Consider the following 21,364-nt stretch of genomic DNA (forward strand, 5'->3'; position numbering starts at 1 on the left):
CCTAATGTGATTGAGAATACGTTCAGACAGGAAAGTTTATTTTTCTTTAAATGTTGTACAGTTGATTTTTGAGCAGCAAGTGAAGATTTCTACCATATAAATGAGTTTTTAACACACGATTTATCAACACTGACTAGTTGTGTATTTTGTTATAGTGATATTTCTGACTGAAACTGAAAAAATAACCCTGCTTATGATGAGGGGATATGGTAACCATTTACAAATCTTCAATGAAGTTGTGCATTTATTTAATGATAGTTTTCTGGACAGACCACCAATATTAAAGTCTACAGTATGTAGAACAGTCCCAACGTTGCGAAGAAACTGGCAGTTTAAAAGACTGTGAAAAAGTGGTAGGCCTAAATCTGTTAAAAAACAAAGCTAAATCCATAGACGTACTACAAAGTTTTGTCGAAGAGCCACATACATCAACAAGAGCTGTAGCAAATTTTAATGGTACCAATTTTTAGTGTTAAACTTAAAAAAAAAAAACCACTATCATCCTTGTAAGGTGAAATTGAAATTTCTTCATTAGGTTTCGGAAGACGATTATGATAGGAGAGTAGAATTCTGTGTAACAATAATTGGTGGGTGTGTACAGGAACACAATTTCTATCTAAGGTTGTATTTTCTGTCAAAACTACCTTTGTACTTCACAGAAATGTAAGTAAGCATAACTGCTGTTATTGGAGCAATCCTCTCTGGATAAGAAATAGCTATAAACAGAAACCTGATAAAGGGATCATGTGGGCTGAGATAGTTGGAAATCGCATTGTAGGACCCTTTGTAATCAATAGCAATTTGAATGAAGTTACATATGAACTAATGTTGAGAGATACAATTATACCAGCTTCACATACTGTGTTGGGTCAAAGTTATAACACAGTATAATATCAACAATATGGGGCACCACCTAATAATGCAGTACTAGTATGTGAGCAGCTAGACAGAGTTTCGTGGATAAGACGTAGGGGAGCAATAGAGTGGCCACCTAGATCACCAGATTTAAACCCTGTAGATTTCTTTTTATGGGGTTCTTTTAAACAAAGGGTTTACATAACTAAGCCTGCCAACACACAAGAACTAATTCATCCCATCGATGAAGAAACTCAGCAAATACCTCGGTTACAAAATATTGTTACTGGTTTCTATCACAGATTGGGATATTGCCAACAAACACTTGGAGAGCATTGTGAATATGTACTGTAACTGTAATTACTTGATTTTTAATTTCACTACAGTAAATTAATGTTATCTTTAAGAAATAGTATTTGTTATACTAAATTGCATAATTTAAGAGAAACTTTAAAACACTGCCACTTTGAATAGGGTAAACCTTTTATCGTCTGGTTTGCAGCATTGTATTCTTCTATAAAGGTCCTTTAATTTGATGTACATCTCGACCTATGCTCTTTTCTAACACTCACTGCCGACAGTGTCATTTGACGTCATGCATGGAATTCTATAGATTGCAACGTCTTTTGACGGTGCCGACTTTTACAGTAATAAAATTACATTTAAACGCATTTGGACTTCAGCATTGATAGTCATTCACTATTTCCATGGATTATTTCATACTTTATCGATTATGATCTATGAAATTTTGTTGGCAGTTATCTGAAATATCAGATAAAAGTGGTTTGTGTATGAACTCCGATGAGTGGAGTTCATGTCGGCATCAGTGTCATGTTAGTTCATGTCGGAGTGTCATGAACTATTAGCATCATGTCGGCCGTTTGTTGTCGTTCTGCTAATTTGTCGTCTGCATTGTTATTGTTTTGCTTGCTATTACTTTAGTTTGCAACAATTGTTTTGTGAGTAAATGCAATGAATCGTGACAGTATTGAAGATAATCAAGTGACAGAAGAGTTACTCAGATTTTCAAGTGACAAAGACAGTGATGATTTATTTCAAGATCACACATATAATGATCCTGATTTTAATACCAATAGACTTCTTAGAGATGCAAGTAATTTGTTGACATTGTTTTGTTTTTTTTTTTACTCAAATAACAAATATAATCAAAATAGTGTTAACAACTTTTATTATGCTCTTTGATAACTAAAAAACAATCAGGCAAGGCTGTTGGAAGAGATACTACCAAGTGCAAAATTGCCATGTGCAAAAAACCATGTTTTAAGACTTTCCACACTAAAAATATTTAAACATAAGTGGATTTTAATTGTAAATATGTGTAGCTATAGTGACAGTAGGGTGGGTGAGTGAGTGAGTGAAAGAGAGAAAGATAGATAGATAACTACTGTAAGAACCTTGTTTGTTACAAGTTCGTATAGTCTGTGTAATTACGTTGTATACTAATCTCTCTAGCTTTGTATAACATAGTGTGTTGTGGCAGTGAATGGCAGTGTGATGGTGATGTGGATTGCTCGGATGGCTCTGACGAAGTAGACTGCCACAAGGGACACTGCAACCCACTTACAGAGTTTACATGTGCAGACAAACAACAATGTATCAGCTATCTGTGGCGGTGTGTGATGGGGACGAGGACTGTGCCGATGGCAGTGATGAGGCTAAGGGGTTATGTGTTAGTCTGCCTTGTATGCCTGGTCGATTCAGGTGCGATACCATTATATTATTGTTGGATTTTTTATGCTTTTTAGTGTTGTGCCCAATTTGTCTGGCTATGTGTACTGATCAGTCCAATTTGTACTGTACTGATCAAACTTCTTATGAAAATTATAATGTCAAAAGATGGTAGATCGCTCCTCAATTTTCAGAGTCAGATAGGTTGCTACATCCCAGATTTTTTTGCTTAATAGAAAAGTAATAACCCTTCTCTTGTTTTTTTCTTTGCTTTATTTTCATTTCAAAATCTCCTCATATCAACTGTTTCATTCAAAAAACCTCTATTAATATAAATTTTTACGTTTCCCATGCTGGCATTAATAAAAATAAAGATGGACTGCTTTTATTACTTAATTCTTAAACCAGTAGATCTAGAGCAGTATTAATATCATGTATTGTCATTAATTATGTACAGCCTAGCGCTGTAACTACACAAACTTGTGATTTGTGATATCTCTTCAAGCTTATGTGATGAATAATTTTATTTAACTTAAACATCAGTTGATTTTGAGCTATAATTTTAAAAATATTGTTAATACAATATTGCAACCGAAGTTAATTGTAAAAACCTTTCACTAGTAAAAAAATTACAATAAAAATGTCTAAAACATGCTGTGGGATTTCCCTGTCAGAAATTAAAATATTCTAGTAACAGTAGTGATCATGTAGCTGTACGATGTGTTTTGTAACCGTAACATGACCTCTTTGTATTTTTTAGGTGTAAAAATCACAAATGTGTTCCAAAGTCCCTGGTATGTGACGGACGAGACAACTGTGGGGATGGATCAGATGAGGAGCCACATGCATGTACGTTTATTATTTTATTGGATGATTGTGTTGACCTTATGTAATTTAATATTATATTTAGTATATAAAGAATTCATATTAACATTTTGAAATATTGAAATTAAATTGAATAGCTTCGGAAAGAGACTTTAATTGCAAATATTTTAGATTTGAAAACATAACTTGTCAAACAAATTTAGAAATGTTCTATAAACATAACATTCCTAAATAATGAATACAGAAGTTTAATTTTTAACTGCAGTACAATTTTCATTATTGCATTGATAATTTGTATTGCCGCTTGACTAAGGTAATACAACAAACTGAAAAGTGCGAGTAAAATAATGATGAAGTATTTGTACCTGCCTTTTAGTTTTAAGTTATGTTACCATTACAAATTCTATCCCAAAAAGGTAAAAATTATCATGTGCTTTTTCCAGTAACGTAGATTATATGACACAGTGATTATATATTATTGTATTATAGTCACCTTTATTTGTAGCACAAGTTTTGACTACACCTAATTTTGTGCAAAAGCACTCAGGAAAAGCTAAGACAACACAAACATCCAACCTCAACAAACTGTATTAACAAACTAAAAATCCTCAAGGATATACCTTGTGCTTAATAGTTTTGATTTCTTGAAATAGTACCTGAGTGTGCAGCCTGTCTGCAAAATATCACACAGTTTTTATGTATTGAGGTGACTGTACAGGTCAGTACACGCACCGATGTGCACATGGAGAGTTCCACTGCACGAAGGGCCACTGTGTGAGCTTACACTTGCGCTGTGATGGAAACAACGACTGCGGTGATAACAGTGATGAGGCCAATTGTCTGCCGCCACCCTGTACGTTTGGTGTTTGCCCCCACACTTGCACAGAGTATAAGAAGACCTACAAATGTGTCTGTGCCGAGGGCTACCAGTACAGTCGTCTCAACAATACTTGTGTTGCGCTTGGTTAGTAGTGTTCTGTTGATAAACTGTTGTTTATTGAACTTAAAAGGCAAAATTCTAAACTCAGCTGTTTTTAATTTGGGCTACATTCCACTGAATAGTTTTAGGTGATAATGATGTGTAGGTGCAATTCCTAAACTGAAATCAAAAAAATATTTTGTCATCTGAAATGATGCGAAATTGGTTTTTCCAGGAGATCCAGCCTATCTAATGGTAGCGAGTGACAGCGATCTTCGTTTCCTCAATCCATACAAATCTCATGAGAGCTCGGTGAACCAGGTGTCTGCCACTCCTCACCACAAGATGGACTCCATGGACATTCTGTGGTCTCGAGCAGGCACTCGGGTGTTTTGGGCGGACCACCAACAGAAGGTGATCAGCAGCATGCCGGTCAACATCCCAACCAACTTCAGGGTCACTAGGGAATCACAGCCACGTGAACCTAGGATACTGGTGGGTTGAGTTGTGCTGCGGGGTTACAACGAATGTGTGCATGTTCTTTATGTATAATGGTATAACCATTGTTGAAAACCTGCTGATGTATTAGTATATTCATATTCAGTATATTCATAAATGTTTTATTCACAAACAAATGCACAGAATAGATTCAAGATTCAAGATTCAAGATGTCTTTATTAGTCATTAAGTAACATAATTAGTTACAATAGACTTCGTACACATTATTGGGCAGTAATACTTAAAAAATTAACAATTTTTATAATTGGAGACTTATTTTAAAATTAACAGGAATGTTGCAAGATATAGGAACTTACAAAACTAATAATTGGTATAAATAGAGAGCGGTTGTATAAAATTATTTAAGAAATAAGAAAGCATTGTAGGTAAATATATATAAAAAAAACACAGACTGGACAAGAAACACAAATAACACATACCAATTAAAAACCCAATGAAAAATGTAACAATATAAATATTTAAAATATGTAAGTCAGGTGGTTTAAAACATAAAATCTCCAAACTATAAAATAAAGGTTAAAAAAACTTAAAACTTGACTAGACAAAATTATAAACTTAAGGAACTAATATCACAGGCCAAATATTCATTCACAGAGTAAAATGCTTTTTCTTTAAGCCATTTGCTTACAACTCGTTTTAAACCTATTTATATTTACAATCCATCCTCCTTTTGGTAATTTATTAAATAGTTTTTATTTTCATATAGATATGACTAACTTTTGTTTTTTCAAGCCTGGTCCTTGGCAGCTCTAACATGTACTTTTTTCTAGTTTTATAAGTATGTATGGTTTCTCTAACAGTATAACTTTGCAGATTTGCTTTCACATCCAGTAAACAATAATATATATATACAAACAGGGCAATGTCATGATATTTAAATCCCTAAAAGCGTGCAGGCAAGATTCCCTTTCATTAAGATTTTTTATAATTCTTATTGCTTTTTTTTTGCCAGACAAACACTTTATTTGAATGGCAACTATTTCCCCATAAAGAAATTCCATAGACTAAGTGGGAGTGGAAAAAAAGGCATAGTAGGAGGTTATTAGCATTTCTTCGGTGATGCAGAGTTTCAATTTGCGCAATAGGAAAATTTACTCTCGCCAATTTAGTACAAAGATTTTCTATATGACTTTCCCAGCTTAGTCTACTGTCTAAAAAGATTCCTAATAGTTTAAACAGGCTTAAAACATTTGTAAATTACATGGTCCATTGAAAAAATTATATTTTCTGTTTTGCTATTGTTTACAACAAGCCTGTTAGCCTGAAAAACCACTCAGTTGCTACCTTCATTGCATTTTCTTGTATTTTTATTAAACCATTAAGTGTACTATGGTGATTTAGAAGAGTAGTATCATCAGCAAACAAAACTGACATACAGGGTAAATTGAAAGGAAAATCATTAACTGCAATGATAAAATAAAAAAAGGACCTAAAACTGAGCCTTGTGGCACACCAATTTGAATTGTTTTTATGAGAGACGAATTAGAACCCTGAACAACCATTTGTTTTCTATTATTCAAATAAGATTACCAACAAATTCAACTCACTACCTTGCACACCATAGCAATAAAGTTTACTTATAAGTAACTCATGAGGTATGCTGTCGAAGGCTTTAGACAAATCAATTAAGGTTGCAGATGATGTTGTTTTATACTCAAAATTATGAATTAACATTACCAACTAGAGTTTCTACAGCTTTTGTAGTATTTCAGTCCTGGTAAAAACCCAAAACTGCTCTTTACATAAGAGACCATTTAGCATGAAAAAGTTTTGTAATTGGTTTTTGATACAATATTCAAATATTTTGCTAAAAATAGGTATTAAAGATATGGGACGATAACTGGAAGGGTTTGTTTTATCACCCTTCTTATAGATAGGAACTACTTTTGCTATTTTAAACATTGAGGAAATGTGCCTTCAATTAACATTCGATTAAATAGATAAGTTAGTGGTTCAACTATGACACTGATAATCTGTTTAGTAATCTTATTCGAAAAAACCATAGTAATCTTCACTACCCGATAGATTTAATTCAGAAGCACACTTTAGGACATCTTCAACAACAATTACTTTCCAATATAACGTATTTCTTGGAGTACAACTATTTACATAATTATTTACTAAGCTAAGAGCTACACTAAAATCATCAGGTACTTGAGTTTTATTCATATCTAGTGCTACATTTATAAAATAATCATTAAAAACATTAGAATCAATATAAGACTCATTAGATTGCGATTCTGTGCTTTTTTCAGCTTTGATAATATTTCATGCAGCTTTACATTTTATTTTTAGACCTCTTAAATGTAATCTTCATTTGCCAATAGCTTTTCTTCCTTAATCAAGGCTTTATACTGTTTTCTAGCTTCCTTGTACACTGATTTAGCCAACAGTTCTCTTTCTGTACCTTTACTATTTTTTAAATTGTCATAACAAACTAAAACAAAACTTCTAAAATTCTTAAGTTTTGGCGTAAACCATTGAATATTTGGCCTTTTTGAATTTTTAACTATAACTTCTTTTAATAACATGTTTCTTCATATAAACTAGTCAATAAATTAATAAAATAAGAAAATGCCTCGTCAACAGTATAAAAAAAACTTAAGCCTAGTCCAATCTACTTCAAGAAGTAGTTTTTTAAAAACTATCAATGGTGATAGGCGTCATCACTCTTATTTTTTTGTACATGTCATTCGTTTTTTACAGCACATTGTATGTTTGTCAGATTAGATTTATATAAGCTAGCTATACAATACAATGAATAGAGCCACATTAAGAACATTAACATCATAGTTAATAAAAAAATATCTCTTCTCACGTTATAAAATATTCTATATTAAGGTAATATAGTTGTAACACACACAAACATACACATATTCATATTTAACTAAACCAGTCAATTATCCCTTTCAAAAAGTTCTTGGAATGAATATAAAGGTTTATTTAGTTATTTAGTAGGTACTCTTTACATTTAAGTTAGTAATTTATTAGTGTTTTAGTGAGTTTTCAATTCAATTTGTAAATCATGTAGAAATGTTTTCCCCATGCATGAGTTTTCTTTTTATAAAATTTTAAGTGATGAGAATTATCAAAATTTATTGAATCATGTGTTATACTGATATTCTCTTTCTGTTAAGACGAGATTGCAGTAATGCATAACATAATTTATAGTTTTAAATATGTAAAGATTGTAAACAGTAAATATTTGGAGTTCCACAAAAATATGTTTAACTGAATCTCTTCTCTTTAAATTTGTTATAGTTCTAATAGCTTGCTTTTATTTAACTAGGATTTTATCTAGATTATTTGATGGGGTATAATAAATAAATAACCATAAATAGCTATACCGTAAACAATTTATGAAAGCATGAATAAAGTGTAAGCTCCTCAACAAGGTTTCATTGCAACATCTTCTTATAGTAAATTTGATATTTGTATGCAATACATTTTATAAGATATTCCGATGAGAGTCTTTCATCCAGTATCTTCTGTAAATACTTATAATAATAACAACCGAAATTAATTTGAGAATATTTCCTCATGAAGTACTGATTGAAAATAAAAAATCGAATTCCAAAAAATATAAATATTTATATTTAGTTTTGCTCTTGTTTATTTGCATTTGATTTATGTACCAACCCGTTCACAATAACAATATTGCTTGCTTGGAACATTATGAAACAGCATATGCATATTATTATTGGAATAGAGAGAGCAATGTCATTTGTAAAGACACTAGGAGTTTTGTGTGGATGCAGTAAATATAGTAACTGTTCTGCAAGTACAGAGATAAGACTTGCTAACATCACAGATTCTTGGAGAACTCAGTTAGCATGGTAAGTAGTGAATTGCGATGACATAAACATCACTTTCTGTTGTCTGCTTATTTTTAAACCAACACTAACCCTTTATACTAGCTGCTACCAATTTCACAAGACAAATTTTATGGCTGACCACACCAAACGCCTTTTTAAAGTCAATAAAATTACATGTTGCTTTATTACTTTCATTTATGCTTTTTCAAATTGTGCAACAATCATCATGAGTTTTTTAGACAATCTTAAATTGGTTACTAACATTCTCTTCTTATGATATTATCCATCTTACCCAATACTTGGTGCCAAATTACAAAAATAAAATTGATAAATTTCATTCTTTTGTGATAAATTTCACATGTTAAGTGATTTAGTTGTAATTGATCAAATCTGTAATTAATTCACAAACCTTTTCCATCTGTTATTATTTTAGTATTTAGCTTTCGTATTTTACCGTCTTTCTAAATAATTGAGGGTAGTACTTTTCTTTAATTCTTAACCCCCTACTTCTTCTTCTATGTGACGGCCTATTGCCTTGCACTTAAGCCTCAATGGCTTTTTATACACTCTGGAATCACACTACGAGGCCGACCAGTCTACGGTTTTAGCAGTTCTACAAACCGCCCAAAACAACCAATCAAGTCTTCCTGGGGAAATCCACCACCCTTGCCCAGACTACTAATGATGGCGTACTACTCCCTTGCTATTACAGGATAATCAAAGAGCAGATGTTCCCGAAAGGTACCGACTCTGTGAAGCTGCTTTCTCAGGCGACCATGTCCTGTGATAAGACATATAACCTGAGAAGACATCGATCTACTTAGTCGCCCTAGGGGAAGGTGACTGTACAACCATTTTTCTTATTCTTGGACCTGGATGCAGCTTCTACCTGCTCTCATGTTCAGTGTGACAGCCCCAAAAGATTCACATCTAGAAATGCTGCAGAGCGGTGGAGGTCCCATCATATTGGATGCTGAGCCCAAGTTGGCCAGGGGTCGGCTCTTTTGTTCCCAGAGATCTCCTTATGACCAGGAACCCAACAAACAGTAACATTGTTGATTCTGGCAAGGAAAAGTACTTTTCTTTAATTCTTAACCCCTGGTCAGTTAAATATTTTGTCTTAATTAATTTATAGTTTTTTAATCAAATCAAATCAAATCAAAGCATTTATTGTCAGGATACAAAGAATGTATATAACAACGTCAATATGATACATTAAACTAGCTTGTGAGATTTTGCACTACAAGAAAAAACTCATCGACACTGTAAATAGCAGATTTTAACAACCAACATTTTATGGTATTTTTGAAATTAGTCCTGCTCATGATCTTTACTTGCATGGGTAGAGCATTGAAAAGCTTGATACCCTGGTATAGAAAGCTGCATTGAGTACTAGTATAGTTACATCTAGGAGTTATTAAGTTATTTCTATTGCGTGTAAAATGATTATGTACATCTCTTTGGTTGCTAAGTCTAAATAAATTATCTTTAACATACAACAATACATTTAAAACATAGATGGACGGCAGGGTCAAAATATTAAAATTTACAAAAAGAGGTTTACAATGTTCTCTACTATGTACATTGCCCAATTATCCTAATTGCCTTCTTCTGAAGTACAAACAGCTTATTTGCTAAATGAGAATGGCCCCACAAAGCAACTCCATAGGTCAAAAAACTATTTATATATGCATAATATACACACACAGCATGTGATCAATAGAAATTACTCCATTTTAGAGAGCCCTAATCAAAAAAGATGCCCCTTGCAGTCTGAGCAGCCACATAATCAATGTGAGTTTGCCACTTTAGGTTTGACTGCAAATAGACACCTAAAAACTTAAGACTCAAGTCATCATTATCACTTGACCTACAAGACAAGGTGAGTTGTAAATCCTGGATTTTATTTTTCATTTAGACATAATTTGTTGGCTGCACACCAGTCGTTTACAATTGAAGTTTTAATTCTAAGCATCTCCCTACAATCATCAACTGATTCTGTACAGACTTTGAGGCCCAGGTCATCAGCAAACATGTAGGTGCTTACACTGCTGTCATTAAGATTAGAGGGCAGGTCATTTACATAAATAATAAATAAAGTAGGCCCCAAAATTGAACCTTGGGGAACACCTAACTGAACAAGACGTGTATCAGACAAAGAGCCATTGAAATAAACATATTGGAACCTATTTGTAAGGTAAGAAACAAAGAAATTTTACAACAGTATTACTAAAACCATAAAACTTAAGCTTATTTACTAAAATGGCATGATTTACTGTGTCAAAGGCCTTGGAAAGGTCATAAGACCTAAAATTTACTAAATTTTTTTGATTCCAGGCCTCATAACAATCATTAATAAGAGATTGGACTGCCCCAACAGTGCTGCGCTTGGCCCGAAAACCAAACTGACAGCTGCTAAGCAAATTATAGGTTTCAAGATAATGAACTAACTGCCCATGAACTAGCCGTTCCAAGACCTTTGACACAATTGAAACAATCGATATAGGCCTATAATTACACACTTGATCCTTGGGACCCTTCTTATGCACAGGAATTACTTTGTTGGTCTTTAAAACATCAGGGAAAATACCTAACATAATACATTCATTAAACAAAAAAGTTAAAACCTCACAAACAAAACTAGCAGCTAATTTTAAAAATAGGGGCATTAACACCAAAACAGTCAAGACAAGAACTATTACTTAAACTAATGATAGCAGCATAGACTTTTTCCACTTTAAAAACTTTAAAACTAAAATTGTCAGCTGGGAGCCATGAAACAGAGTAGTTATTTAAATAGAAGGGAGTAGTTATTATTGCTAGTGTGGTATCATCCCGTCACAAGTCTCGGAAACTGAGTTTACAAAAAATTCATTAAAACTATTTGGATTTATTTTGATAGATGAACCTATAGGCCTAGACTGGCTATTTAATCTAGCTGATTGGTTTATTATCTTCCAAGCAGCCTTGCTTTTATTTTTTGCTTTGTCAAATTAGGCCATTATTAAAATTAAGTTTAGCCTTCTTTATCTCATTCCTATAGACTATTTTTAGTTTTTTGTAATTATTTCTTATTTCTAAGTTTAGCTCAGATCTTGTGTTCTTTATTATGAAATAAAGTCTGTCTAACTCTAACTTGATTTGAGTTAGGCCATCATGGTACCAGGAAACATCTTTACTCCTAGTTTTAATTGGTTTTTCTTTTAAGAGGCATAGAACTATTTAGAGCCCACAGAAAATTATCTAAAAATAACCCCTTTATAATTTATCTAAACTGAAGGGAATTTTTGTGCACTCCCAGAATGCATGTTAAAATGTGCAGATTACGAACCTGGTGGAGCCAAGAGGACTGGCAGTGGACTGGGTGGCTAAGAGATTGTACTGGGTAGACGCCGGAGCGGACATAGTGGCTGTGTCTACATTGGATGGCCGTATGAAGCGCACACTGGTTAAGGTGGCTGTGGACCAGCCTCATGACATTGTTGTTGACCCCAAGTCTGGGTGAGTAAGTTTGCACAAGTGTTCTCTATCATTCTATTGAAGTTTATGAGCAAACAACAGTTTTAGAACAATTTGCTCTTGTTAGGTGTGGCTTCTGTTCTAAATTATACTAATAGAGATAATTTATTGTTCAGACATGTTGCTCTGCTATCTCAGAGTCTGATTAAAGTTTTGGAAATTTAAAGCAGAGATATTATTAATTTTAAGTAAAGTTCTTAACACGTTCAGTGCGGGTGACACCACGCGGCGTCAAGCTTCTTTGTCTTGGCGCGCTCTCGTTTCCTGCCAAGCCTGGCCTTGTACGTCAGTTTAGCGTTGTGTACGCATTAGTACTGATGTCCTTATAGGTTATGCTCAGTCAGAGAACTCTTCATTCATAGTTTGTGTGGTTCCTTTGACCTTAAAATGAGTACGATGAAGATAACGTTTTTCATAATTCTCATGTTTTAACTATGAGTGAAATCGATTGGCAGATCGATATAGAAGATGAATTTAGTAGTAGTGATAGTTGGAAGCCGAACAGTGATGGTGAGACTGATTCAGACATCGAATGCGTGAGTGAAGACACTGCAGACCAACACGTGGCAAGCTCAAGCAGCTCTACTCAGCCATCTTTACCGAACATCGTAACCATGACCGCTGACCCCACACACACACAACCTGTCACTCAACAACCTACCACTACAGATAATCGACGTCGAGGTCGGAAACAACCACGGCCTTTTATACCTTGGTCTGTAACTCCTTACATGAAAACTGTTTTCTCAGCCTACCGGTTTGCTAGTTCCTGTACCGGACGATGAGCCTATTGATTATTTTAATATGATTTTTGACGATGTTTTTCTAGAGTCAGTTGTTAGAGAGACAAATGATAATGCCGAAGATATTTTTTGTCAGAATGTACACGAGAAAATTCTCGAATCACAGGTTGGAAACCTCTTACCCTAACGGAAATGAAAACATTTCTGGGGCTCTTGTTTCATACAGGGATAGTGCAGATGCAACAATTACAAATGTATTGGAGAACTGCAAATTGTTTAAAACTTGTTTTAGTGAGTATATGACAAGAGATCGGTTTTTTGCTCATTTTACGGTGCTTGCACTTTGTCAAAAATGACAATGCATCTACTGATCGGTTACATAAAATCAGACCTTCAATGGACTACCTAAATAACAAGATGGAGAACCTGTATTTGCCTGGTAAGGAGCTCAGTTGTAAAATTGTGTATCCTAACCGAGCCAAACGGCCTTGTATTGAAATTCAGTATCTATGCTGGTGCAATGGACATCCTTTCCGGAACTGGTCATACTGAAAAGGTAGTTTTACACATGCTTTCTGAAAGATTCGGTAAGGGACACTCTGTTTTCGCAGACAATTTCTACAATAGCGTACCACTTTCAAAAGCTCTTTTGGAACAAAAGACATACATCACGGGAACGCTGCGAGCTGACTGGCTTGATCTTCCAACTGAAGTTACATCAAAGAAACTCAAGAGTGGTGAAACCGAAGCTCGGTCAGTCATACCTTTCAACACAATTTGAAAACACAATGAATTTAGCTACAAACAAGACAGGTGTAGAATAAAACCAAACCTTTTCCGATCATTGAGTACAATGAATGCATGAGTGGTGTAGATCGTCAAGACCAGCTGTTGAGCTATTATCCGAGCGAGAGAAAATGTTTGCGCTGGTACAAGAAAATCTTTATCCACATTTTACATATGGGGCTGCTCAATACCTATATTTTGTTCAACAAGTACACCATGAGAAAGAAATTATCAATGCTGGACTTTAGGCCTGCTATAATAAAAAGCCTTCTCATCGCTTGCGTCGTTGAAGTGCCTCGAGTGGTCCAAACTGAGCACCTTTCAAAAAAAGGACCAGTGGGTGAAAATGGAAGAATTAAAAGAAAACGTTGTTTTGTACGCTACCAACAAGGAAGGTGCAAAGACACCATTTATCGATGTGGAGGATACCCAGAGATCGTTCCGCTGTGCCTAGGAGATTATTTCAAAGTTCACCATGAGTAAAACATGTGTAAACAAATACGAACATTTTGTTTATTTTGATTATTTTGATGTAAATAGCTTTTAAATGTGTGAACAATTGTATGTGAACATTATTTATACAATAAAAGGTCTTTTTCATTATACCAAGGTTGCAAAAGAACAAACAGCTAAAAAATTGGTGCCATGTGCTGTGACGCCCATGGGCGTCATTATTTTTTTTAGTAAATTGACACAAAAAAGCTTAAATACTCAATTTAGAAGGTTTTTGTAAGTTAAATTTGGAAAAAAAATTTGATTCTGAACAAAATAATTTCCTCAGCACTGGCCAACAGTACATAAAATTGAGTTAGCAGTGAATGTGTTAACCCTTCGACGCACCGCGACGTACGCCGTACGTCTAGTGTTTACCGCTGAACTCGGCCCGCAACTTACCTGTACGCATCGCGCAGTCCGATCTTATAACGAATATATTTCGGTGTAATACATTCGAGTTATACATCGTTGGAAAGAAGATGCAATGAACTATCGGTGTATCGATACCTATGTATCGAAAGCCATTCAACATGTAGTTTATAGTAGACGAAAAACATTGATCTTGATCAAGTTGGCACTTGCTTTTAGCTGTTTCTAACTACGCAATTGACTGTGAAACGGTGAGAACTATCTACTGGAAAGGAAAAGAGGTACTAAATGGTACGTGAAAGTCTTCAAGCGTATGCTAAACATTACAATTCTGAACTCATACATCATTTGGAAGTCAAAACACAACAATATTGATCACTTAGCATTTAGATTAGGCCTAGTAAAAGAAATTTTGGAAAGATTTCAACAAGAGGTACCAAGAACAGTTCAAGGCAGACCATCCACTGAGCCTCCACCAATGCGCCTAACTGAAAGACATTTTATTGAAAAGATTCCACCAACTGGGAAATACTGGGTTTCCACAATCTACTGGTGTCCCTAATGTGAGGCTGGCCTATGCCTAGAGGACTGCTTCAAGACATATCACACAGTTGCAAATGTCTAATATAAATACAGCAAATAACTTCCAGTAAACATGTCTTAAAAAATTATGTAATGGTATTTTGTATATGTTTGTATGGGTATACTTATATTCTAGCAATACAATCACTTTTACAAGTATAGGCTTAATAGAAAATCATTTAATGTATGTATAGGTAATGTTGTCACAAAACTGTGAAAAACAAGAAATTAAGTGGACCACTTAGGGGATGTTCAGTTCAAATTAAATAGTGTGTTGAAGGGTTAAAGTGTATACAGGGTGATTCATGAAGTTCTCCCCCCACTTCTACAGCACATTGTACTAGTATAAATAATGACAAAAATGTCTATATAAACATAGGTCCGAAAACGCTTCGTTAGCGAGTTACAGCTAGCGAAAGATTTCGCCTGAATTCCTGAGGTAAAGAGTAAAATAAAGCCATACTGATTCCCCACTCCCCCCTTTGGAAAGGTTAATTAAGTAAGAAATATCGTGGATTTCATATGTATTTTTACCTGATAAAGCTAATAAAAATAGGTTTCAGAACTTACCTGTAGTAGTTTTTTGAGGGATTCAGGGTTTTAAATGCAAAAAATTGGGGTGCACGGAAACAATGTTTTTTTTTAAGTGTGATGTACAATAACTTTGTTAAATTGGTAATAAATACATAAAATCAACAAACATTAAATTGTAGAGAATTTAATTCTGAGAAAATTTGATATAATCAAAGTTACTAAAATAAAACAGAAATGAAGTACAAAAAATCGATTTTATTCAGTATAATAGCAATACTAGTTTTAAGCAAAATTAATCAGGTTGGGCCAACCGTACGCAACCACTTTTTTAATATGAATGTTTCGAAATGAGGCCATCCTTATCAATACATTTTGAACAGACGTTTGTGTATTGCGTTTGTTTGCGTTTCTTAATTTTTCAGGACTTCCCTGTATCTGCACAGCCGAATCCATAAATACGCGGGGCAATTACATTCATTAATTCACGAGAATTCACTTTTGTCTTGTATACAATGTCTTTCATCCTATCCCCAGATGCAATAATCCAATGGAGATAGATCTGGTGATCTTGGTGGCCAAGGGTGAGGCCCTCCACGACCAATCCCAGTGTCCAGGAAATTGATGATTTAAGTAAGCAGAAACGGTACGTGAAAAGTGGGGAGGTGCTCCGTCATGCTGGAAGTACAAATTTTGTCTGAGATGGGGGGGTAAAAGGGGGGGAACATTCTCTAACAGCTGCGGCAAGGTCTTCTTGACGGAAATGCAAATAGAACCTCAGCATTTAGTTAGCAGCGACCAGATAATATGAAAGGGTCCAATCAGCCGATTGTTGCAAAAGGCCACACCAGACATTGACGGCTTTAAAATCGGTGTTGAAAGTTCTGTTTCCACTACCTCATTGTGGGATGTTTTTTCTGCCCATGAGTGTTCATTGTGCAGAGTTATTGACACCATCCCGAGTGAATTGTGCCTCATCCGTAAAACAAAATACGCTTGTAGAGTTGATTATTAATATTCAAAAAGTTGCAAAACTCCAAGCGAAGCGGACCATCCCCTAGCTGTAGATGTTGAACCTTTTGTTTATGAAAGGGATAAAATTTGTTTCGATTAAGTGACGCTCCACACCGTTGACTGCGAAACTCCTAAAAATTTCCCGTTCCCCCCCCCCCCCCGCCTAGAAATACCGTCGTGTACTTACACCTGGACTGCGATGAACAGCATTAATAACAATATCATCCATCAAGTTGGGCAGCTCGTTCATAATTGGTTCTAGTATATTGGTAGTGATCCATGTTTTCCCGAAGAGTACGAAAAGTTCCTGAAATGTGTTTTGGTATCTGGATTCCTCCTATTAGTGGTAACGTAGTTCATATTCTTTCTACAGCAGCTCTAGCATTTCATTACAGTAACCCAAAATAAAAAACCATATCAGCGTATTTTCTCTGATGTAAATAAGTAAGGCATTTTTTTTTTTGCTGAATAAACACAATCGAATTATAACTCTCAGAAAAATTGCATTTAATAAACACGATTCACAGAACTCCGATCTCCTGCTGTAGCTTGCAAAACACCACTAATACACAGTTCTAACGTAACATGTACAGAACTACCAATTGTTGAACAGGCTGTTATTCGTGCCGTTACCTAACTTAGAAATTAATAAAACAAAAAAGTTCATATCGATGATTAGTACACAATAATGGGAAAATGATTTGCTTCATTTATCTTCGAACATTTGATGTAAATTTTATTTAAAAAAAAAAAATACAACGTAATAAAACATTTGATATTTTTATTTACAAACAAATTTATTTAAGCAGTTAATCTTGTTTTTTCATAACTCAATTTATCTCCATCATTAAGGGAACAAACATTTTGTTATTGTGTTTTATTTTAACTAAATACCGTACGGTATTTTCTTTTACAGCTTAGTAATGTATTAATACTGAATAAATCGATTTTTTGGTACTTATTACTGTTTTATTTTAGACTTTGATTATAATCAATTTTCTCAGAATTAAATTCTCTACAATTAATGTTTGTTGATTTTATGTCATTTATTACAATTTAACAAACATGTTATTGTAACATCAAACTTAAAAAAACATTGTTTCGTGGCCCCATTTTTTGCATTTAACCCTGAATCCCTCAAAAACTACTACAGGTAAAGTAACCTATTTCTTAGAAGTTACCTAGGTAAGTTATATTTTTTAGCTTTATCAGGTAAAAAATACATAGAATCCACGATATTTCTTACTCTAATTACCCTTTCCAAAAGTTCAGTATGGCTTTATTTTACTCTTTACCCAGGAATTCAGGCGAAATCTTTCGCTAGCTGTAACTCGCTAACGAAGCGTTTTCGGACCTATGTTTATATAACATTTTTTCATTATTTATACTAGTACAGAAGGGTGCTGTAGAAGATGGGGGGAGAACTTCATGAATCACCCTGTATAACCAAAATAAGCAAAAAGTCCAAATTACTTTTATTTTATTAGTTATTTTATTTTTAACCCTAGATCTTCAAATGGAATTCAGTTAATTTAATAATTAATTATTATTGCTATTAATTCTTTAGATGTTGACCTACAAGATGATGATGAATTAAATTACAGAATTAAAAAGATAAATTATAGCATACATCATAAATAAAGTGATATTAAATCAGTCATAAACATCATGTTTTGTAGTTTATTTTGTGATAATTGTGGATTAATTCTCTATAGTTGTAAAAAATTCAATAATTTCTTTTAATCCTAATTACATAATGTGTGTAAATTACATTGATTTTGTAAGGGTGAAAAATTATTTCATAATTATGGATTGCAGTATAAGCTACAAATACCACTTACTATTTCCATTAGATTTTCAGTCAACTACCCGTGAAAACTAAACTTCACCTGTATATCTGTTGACAGGACAATGATCTGGTCAGACTGGGGTGTCAACTCCCGAATCGAGTCATGTGGGATGGATGGACAGGGGTGTCGGACGCTAGTGGAGTCTGTCAACTGGCCGACAGGACTTTCTATTGACTACCCAGCTCGTAGACTGTACTGGGCGGACCCCAAGGCTCTTTCTATCGACAGTATCATGTTGGACGGCCGAGGTCGCCAACTTGTTCACAAGTTCCCCAGAGGTATGTTGTCAAGTTCATTCACTTAGACCTACCAGTATTCCTACCAAGATTTCAATACTGTATGATATAATTTTTATTAATTGTTTATAACTGCCGGAAGTTGAAATTGGATTGATTAGTGTGCTCTATTGAAAGATTGAGTAATAAATAGTAAATATCAATCACAATGACATATCTCATAGTTGTCCTCAAGTCTTAGGATTTTATTTTATCCTGTGAGACTGGATGTGTGAGCCGGATTGTGTTTATTGTATGTATATATAAAGCAAAAGTCTGTTCTATTACAATTGTTTTAAATAAGAGCTTGTCGTCACACACAGGCCTTGGTCCATGTGGTGGTATTTTCAGTACAGTGTGCTTGGAATTGTAATTATTGTATATTTGAAAATAAAGAGTAATTTGATTTAGATAAGTAGCACTGCTATTTTTTTGCTTGATTCTATTGTCTTGTTTGTCACATTAGGTCAGAAACCATACAAGGTGGAAATATTTGAGGACTGGGCATTTATCAGCATGTACCAAAATAATGACATCTTGAGAATAAACAAATTTGGCAGAGGAAATGAAACCTACATCTCCCAAGGTCTGACGAGGGCTGCTGACATAATCATTGTACAAGAGCATAAACAGCAGAACAGTAAGTACTATTTTCATTCATAACAAATTTTTTTCCATTCGATTCTGTTATCTGGAGTTTGATTATTCATGCTAAGTGAATTATTATTAATCATTATTAACAGTAGTGGCTCATAAAGAGCTAGCTTTAATAGCAGTGATCTTGATTGTAGCCCTGTAAAAACAATGTTAACCTCCATCCACTTTTATGACGTTACTTTTAACCTGTACAATCCCATGGGGTCAGTATGGACCCTCTATTAGTACAACAACATGTTAGAGTAATTGCTTATCTTCTCCAGATTCTAAGTATGTATTGAGACGCAAAATATGCGCTTTTTTATTTTTTAAATATTTTGTACCTTATTGAGGATGAAAGTTTTGAACTTTTATTCTTCATCTTTTAAATATTAATAAAGTACATTATACCTGTATGTTAAAAATCATTTCAGGGATGTTTAACATTACTGCCTTTTTTGTTACTAATATCCATGTTTGTGTATTATTTTTGTTGATTTCTTCCCAGATTCGTACTAGCATTCCAAGTGTAACTTGCTCAGCGGTATTCTTGCTGTAAGTTCCAGTAGAGTGGCGGGAAAAGGAGATACATACACTGTATCCTTGATGAAGCCCTAGAAGAAAATGTCTTAACGATGTCAGGTCAGGGGAACAATTGACACAGCACAGTCAATCCATTCACCTGGAAAGTGGTCATTAGGAAATTCCAGTCAGATAGTCTGGTGGTGTGCCATCTTGCATGCATATTTCATTCTTGGTCATCCTTATCAATCTGTGGTTTCAAAAATTGTACATACATATCCAGGTACACTATCCCATTGATGGTTCTCTCTTGGAAAGAAAGAGGCCTTACATTTTCTTGTTGTTCAATGCACAAAATACTTTCAGCTTAGGGCTATCACGAGCATGTTGCAATGTTTCTTGTGAATTTTCACTGCCCCAAATCCTATAGTTATGTGTGTTAACCTTGCCACTTTAGTAAATAGTTGACTTATCAGAAAAGATTATGTTGTCCAAGAAATGTTCATCATTATCCAAGCGATTTAACATTTCCGCACAGAAGTTCTTCCGTGCAATCTTATCAGTATATTATCTTTAATTGCTTGTAAAAGCTACATTCTGTACAGTTTCAACCTGCGCATGTTGCAGCTCATGAGAGGCACGCCGGGTCGATTTCATAGGGCTGTTGGCAAAACTGTTTCACTTGCTCAAAGACTTTGTCAGACTTTCATATGTTTTACTGAGCACCCTGTTTCTACAAAATATTGATGTTACTCATAAATTATAGGCCTACTAGGAGGATCTATAGCGTACTTGTTACAAAAATTACGCTGAAATTCATTCTTCAAACCAAACATACAGCTTGCTTTGGTCAATTAAAGGCAGCCATCTTTAACATAACTGCTGCTAGCACTTGGAGTGGCACAATTCTGCACTAGTGAACTAGACGAGTCAAAACTATCTGTTTTTTAGCCAAGACATAAATTTACATTTACCTAATATAACATTTATTTGAGATTACTATATATTTGTGTGTGTGTGTGTTTTAAATTTGTATGTAAAGCAATATTTGTATGGACATGTCAATAAACCATTGCATTTTAGGTCAATTAGATAATTTTTTTTATATGTTAGTATAATATATGCTTGTTATTTATGTTTACAGTGTTTCTTTTTTTGTAATAAATTCTGCATCTTTTTGCTATTTTGGATTTTGTTTAATCTGTTAGATTACCAGGAAACTCGACATTTGTGGTTGTGTGTTAAAATTACCAGCAAGTATTAGTTTTTGCACATTTTTTTTTCTATGAGTTTAATTTTTACATTTCAGTATTCAAATTCTACATACTTAGGCAAAAAATATAAATATAAGTGTAAATTTGAGTGTAAATTAAGTATAAATGATGTACATTTTGTTACAGCAGTTCAGAAAAAACCTTGC

The 21,364-nt window shown here is 34.2% G+C and overlaps 1 protein-coding gene across 1 annotated transcript in view; it reads left to right on the forward strand.

The window, feature by feature from the left end:
• Nucleotides 1-21,364, forward strand: part of LOC124364525 (low-density lipoprotein receptor-related protein 1) — a 221,709-nt gene that overhangs the window by 165,891 nt on the left and 34,454 nt on the right. The window contains 8 exon segments of the mRNA XM_046820081.1: nt 2,357-2,486; nt 2,489-2,577; nt 3,305-3,393; nt 4,088-4,333; nt 4,524-4,783; nt 11,945-12,123; nt 18,569-18,789; nt 19,253-19,426. Of these exon segments, the coding sequence (XP_046676037.1) occupies nt 2,357-2,486; nt 2,489-2,577; nt 3,305-3,393; nt 4,088-4,333; nt 4,524-4,783; nt 11,945-12,123; nt 18,569-18,789; nt 19,253-19,426 (1,388 nt within the window).

Source organism: Homalodisca vitripennis, chromosome 1 (assembly GCF_021130785.1).
Source record: "Homalodisca vitripennis isolate AUS2020 chromosome 1, UT_GWSS_2.1, whole genome shotgun sequence".
NCBI lineage: Eukaryota > Metazoa > Arthropoda > Insecta > Hemiptera > Cicadellidae > Homalodisca > Homalodisca vitripennis.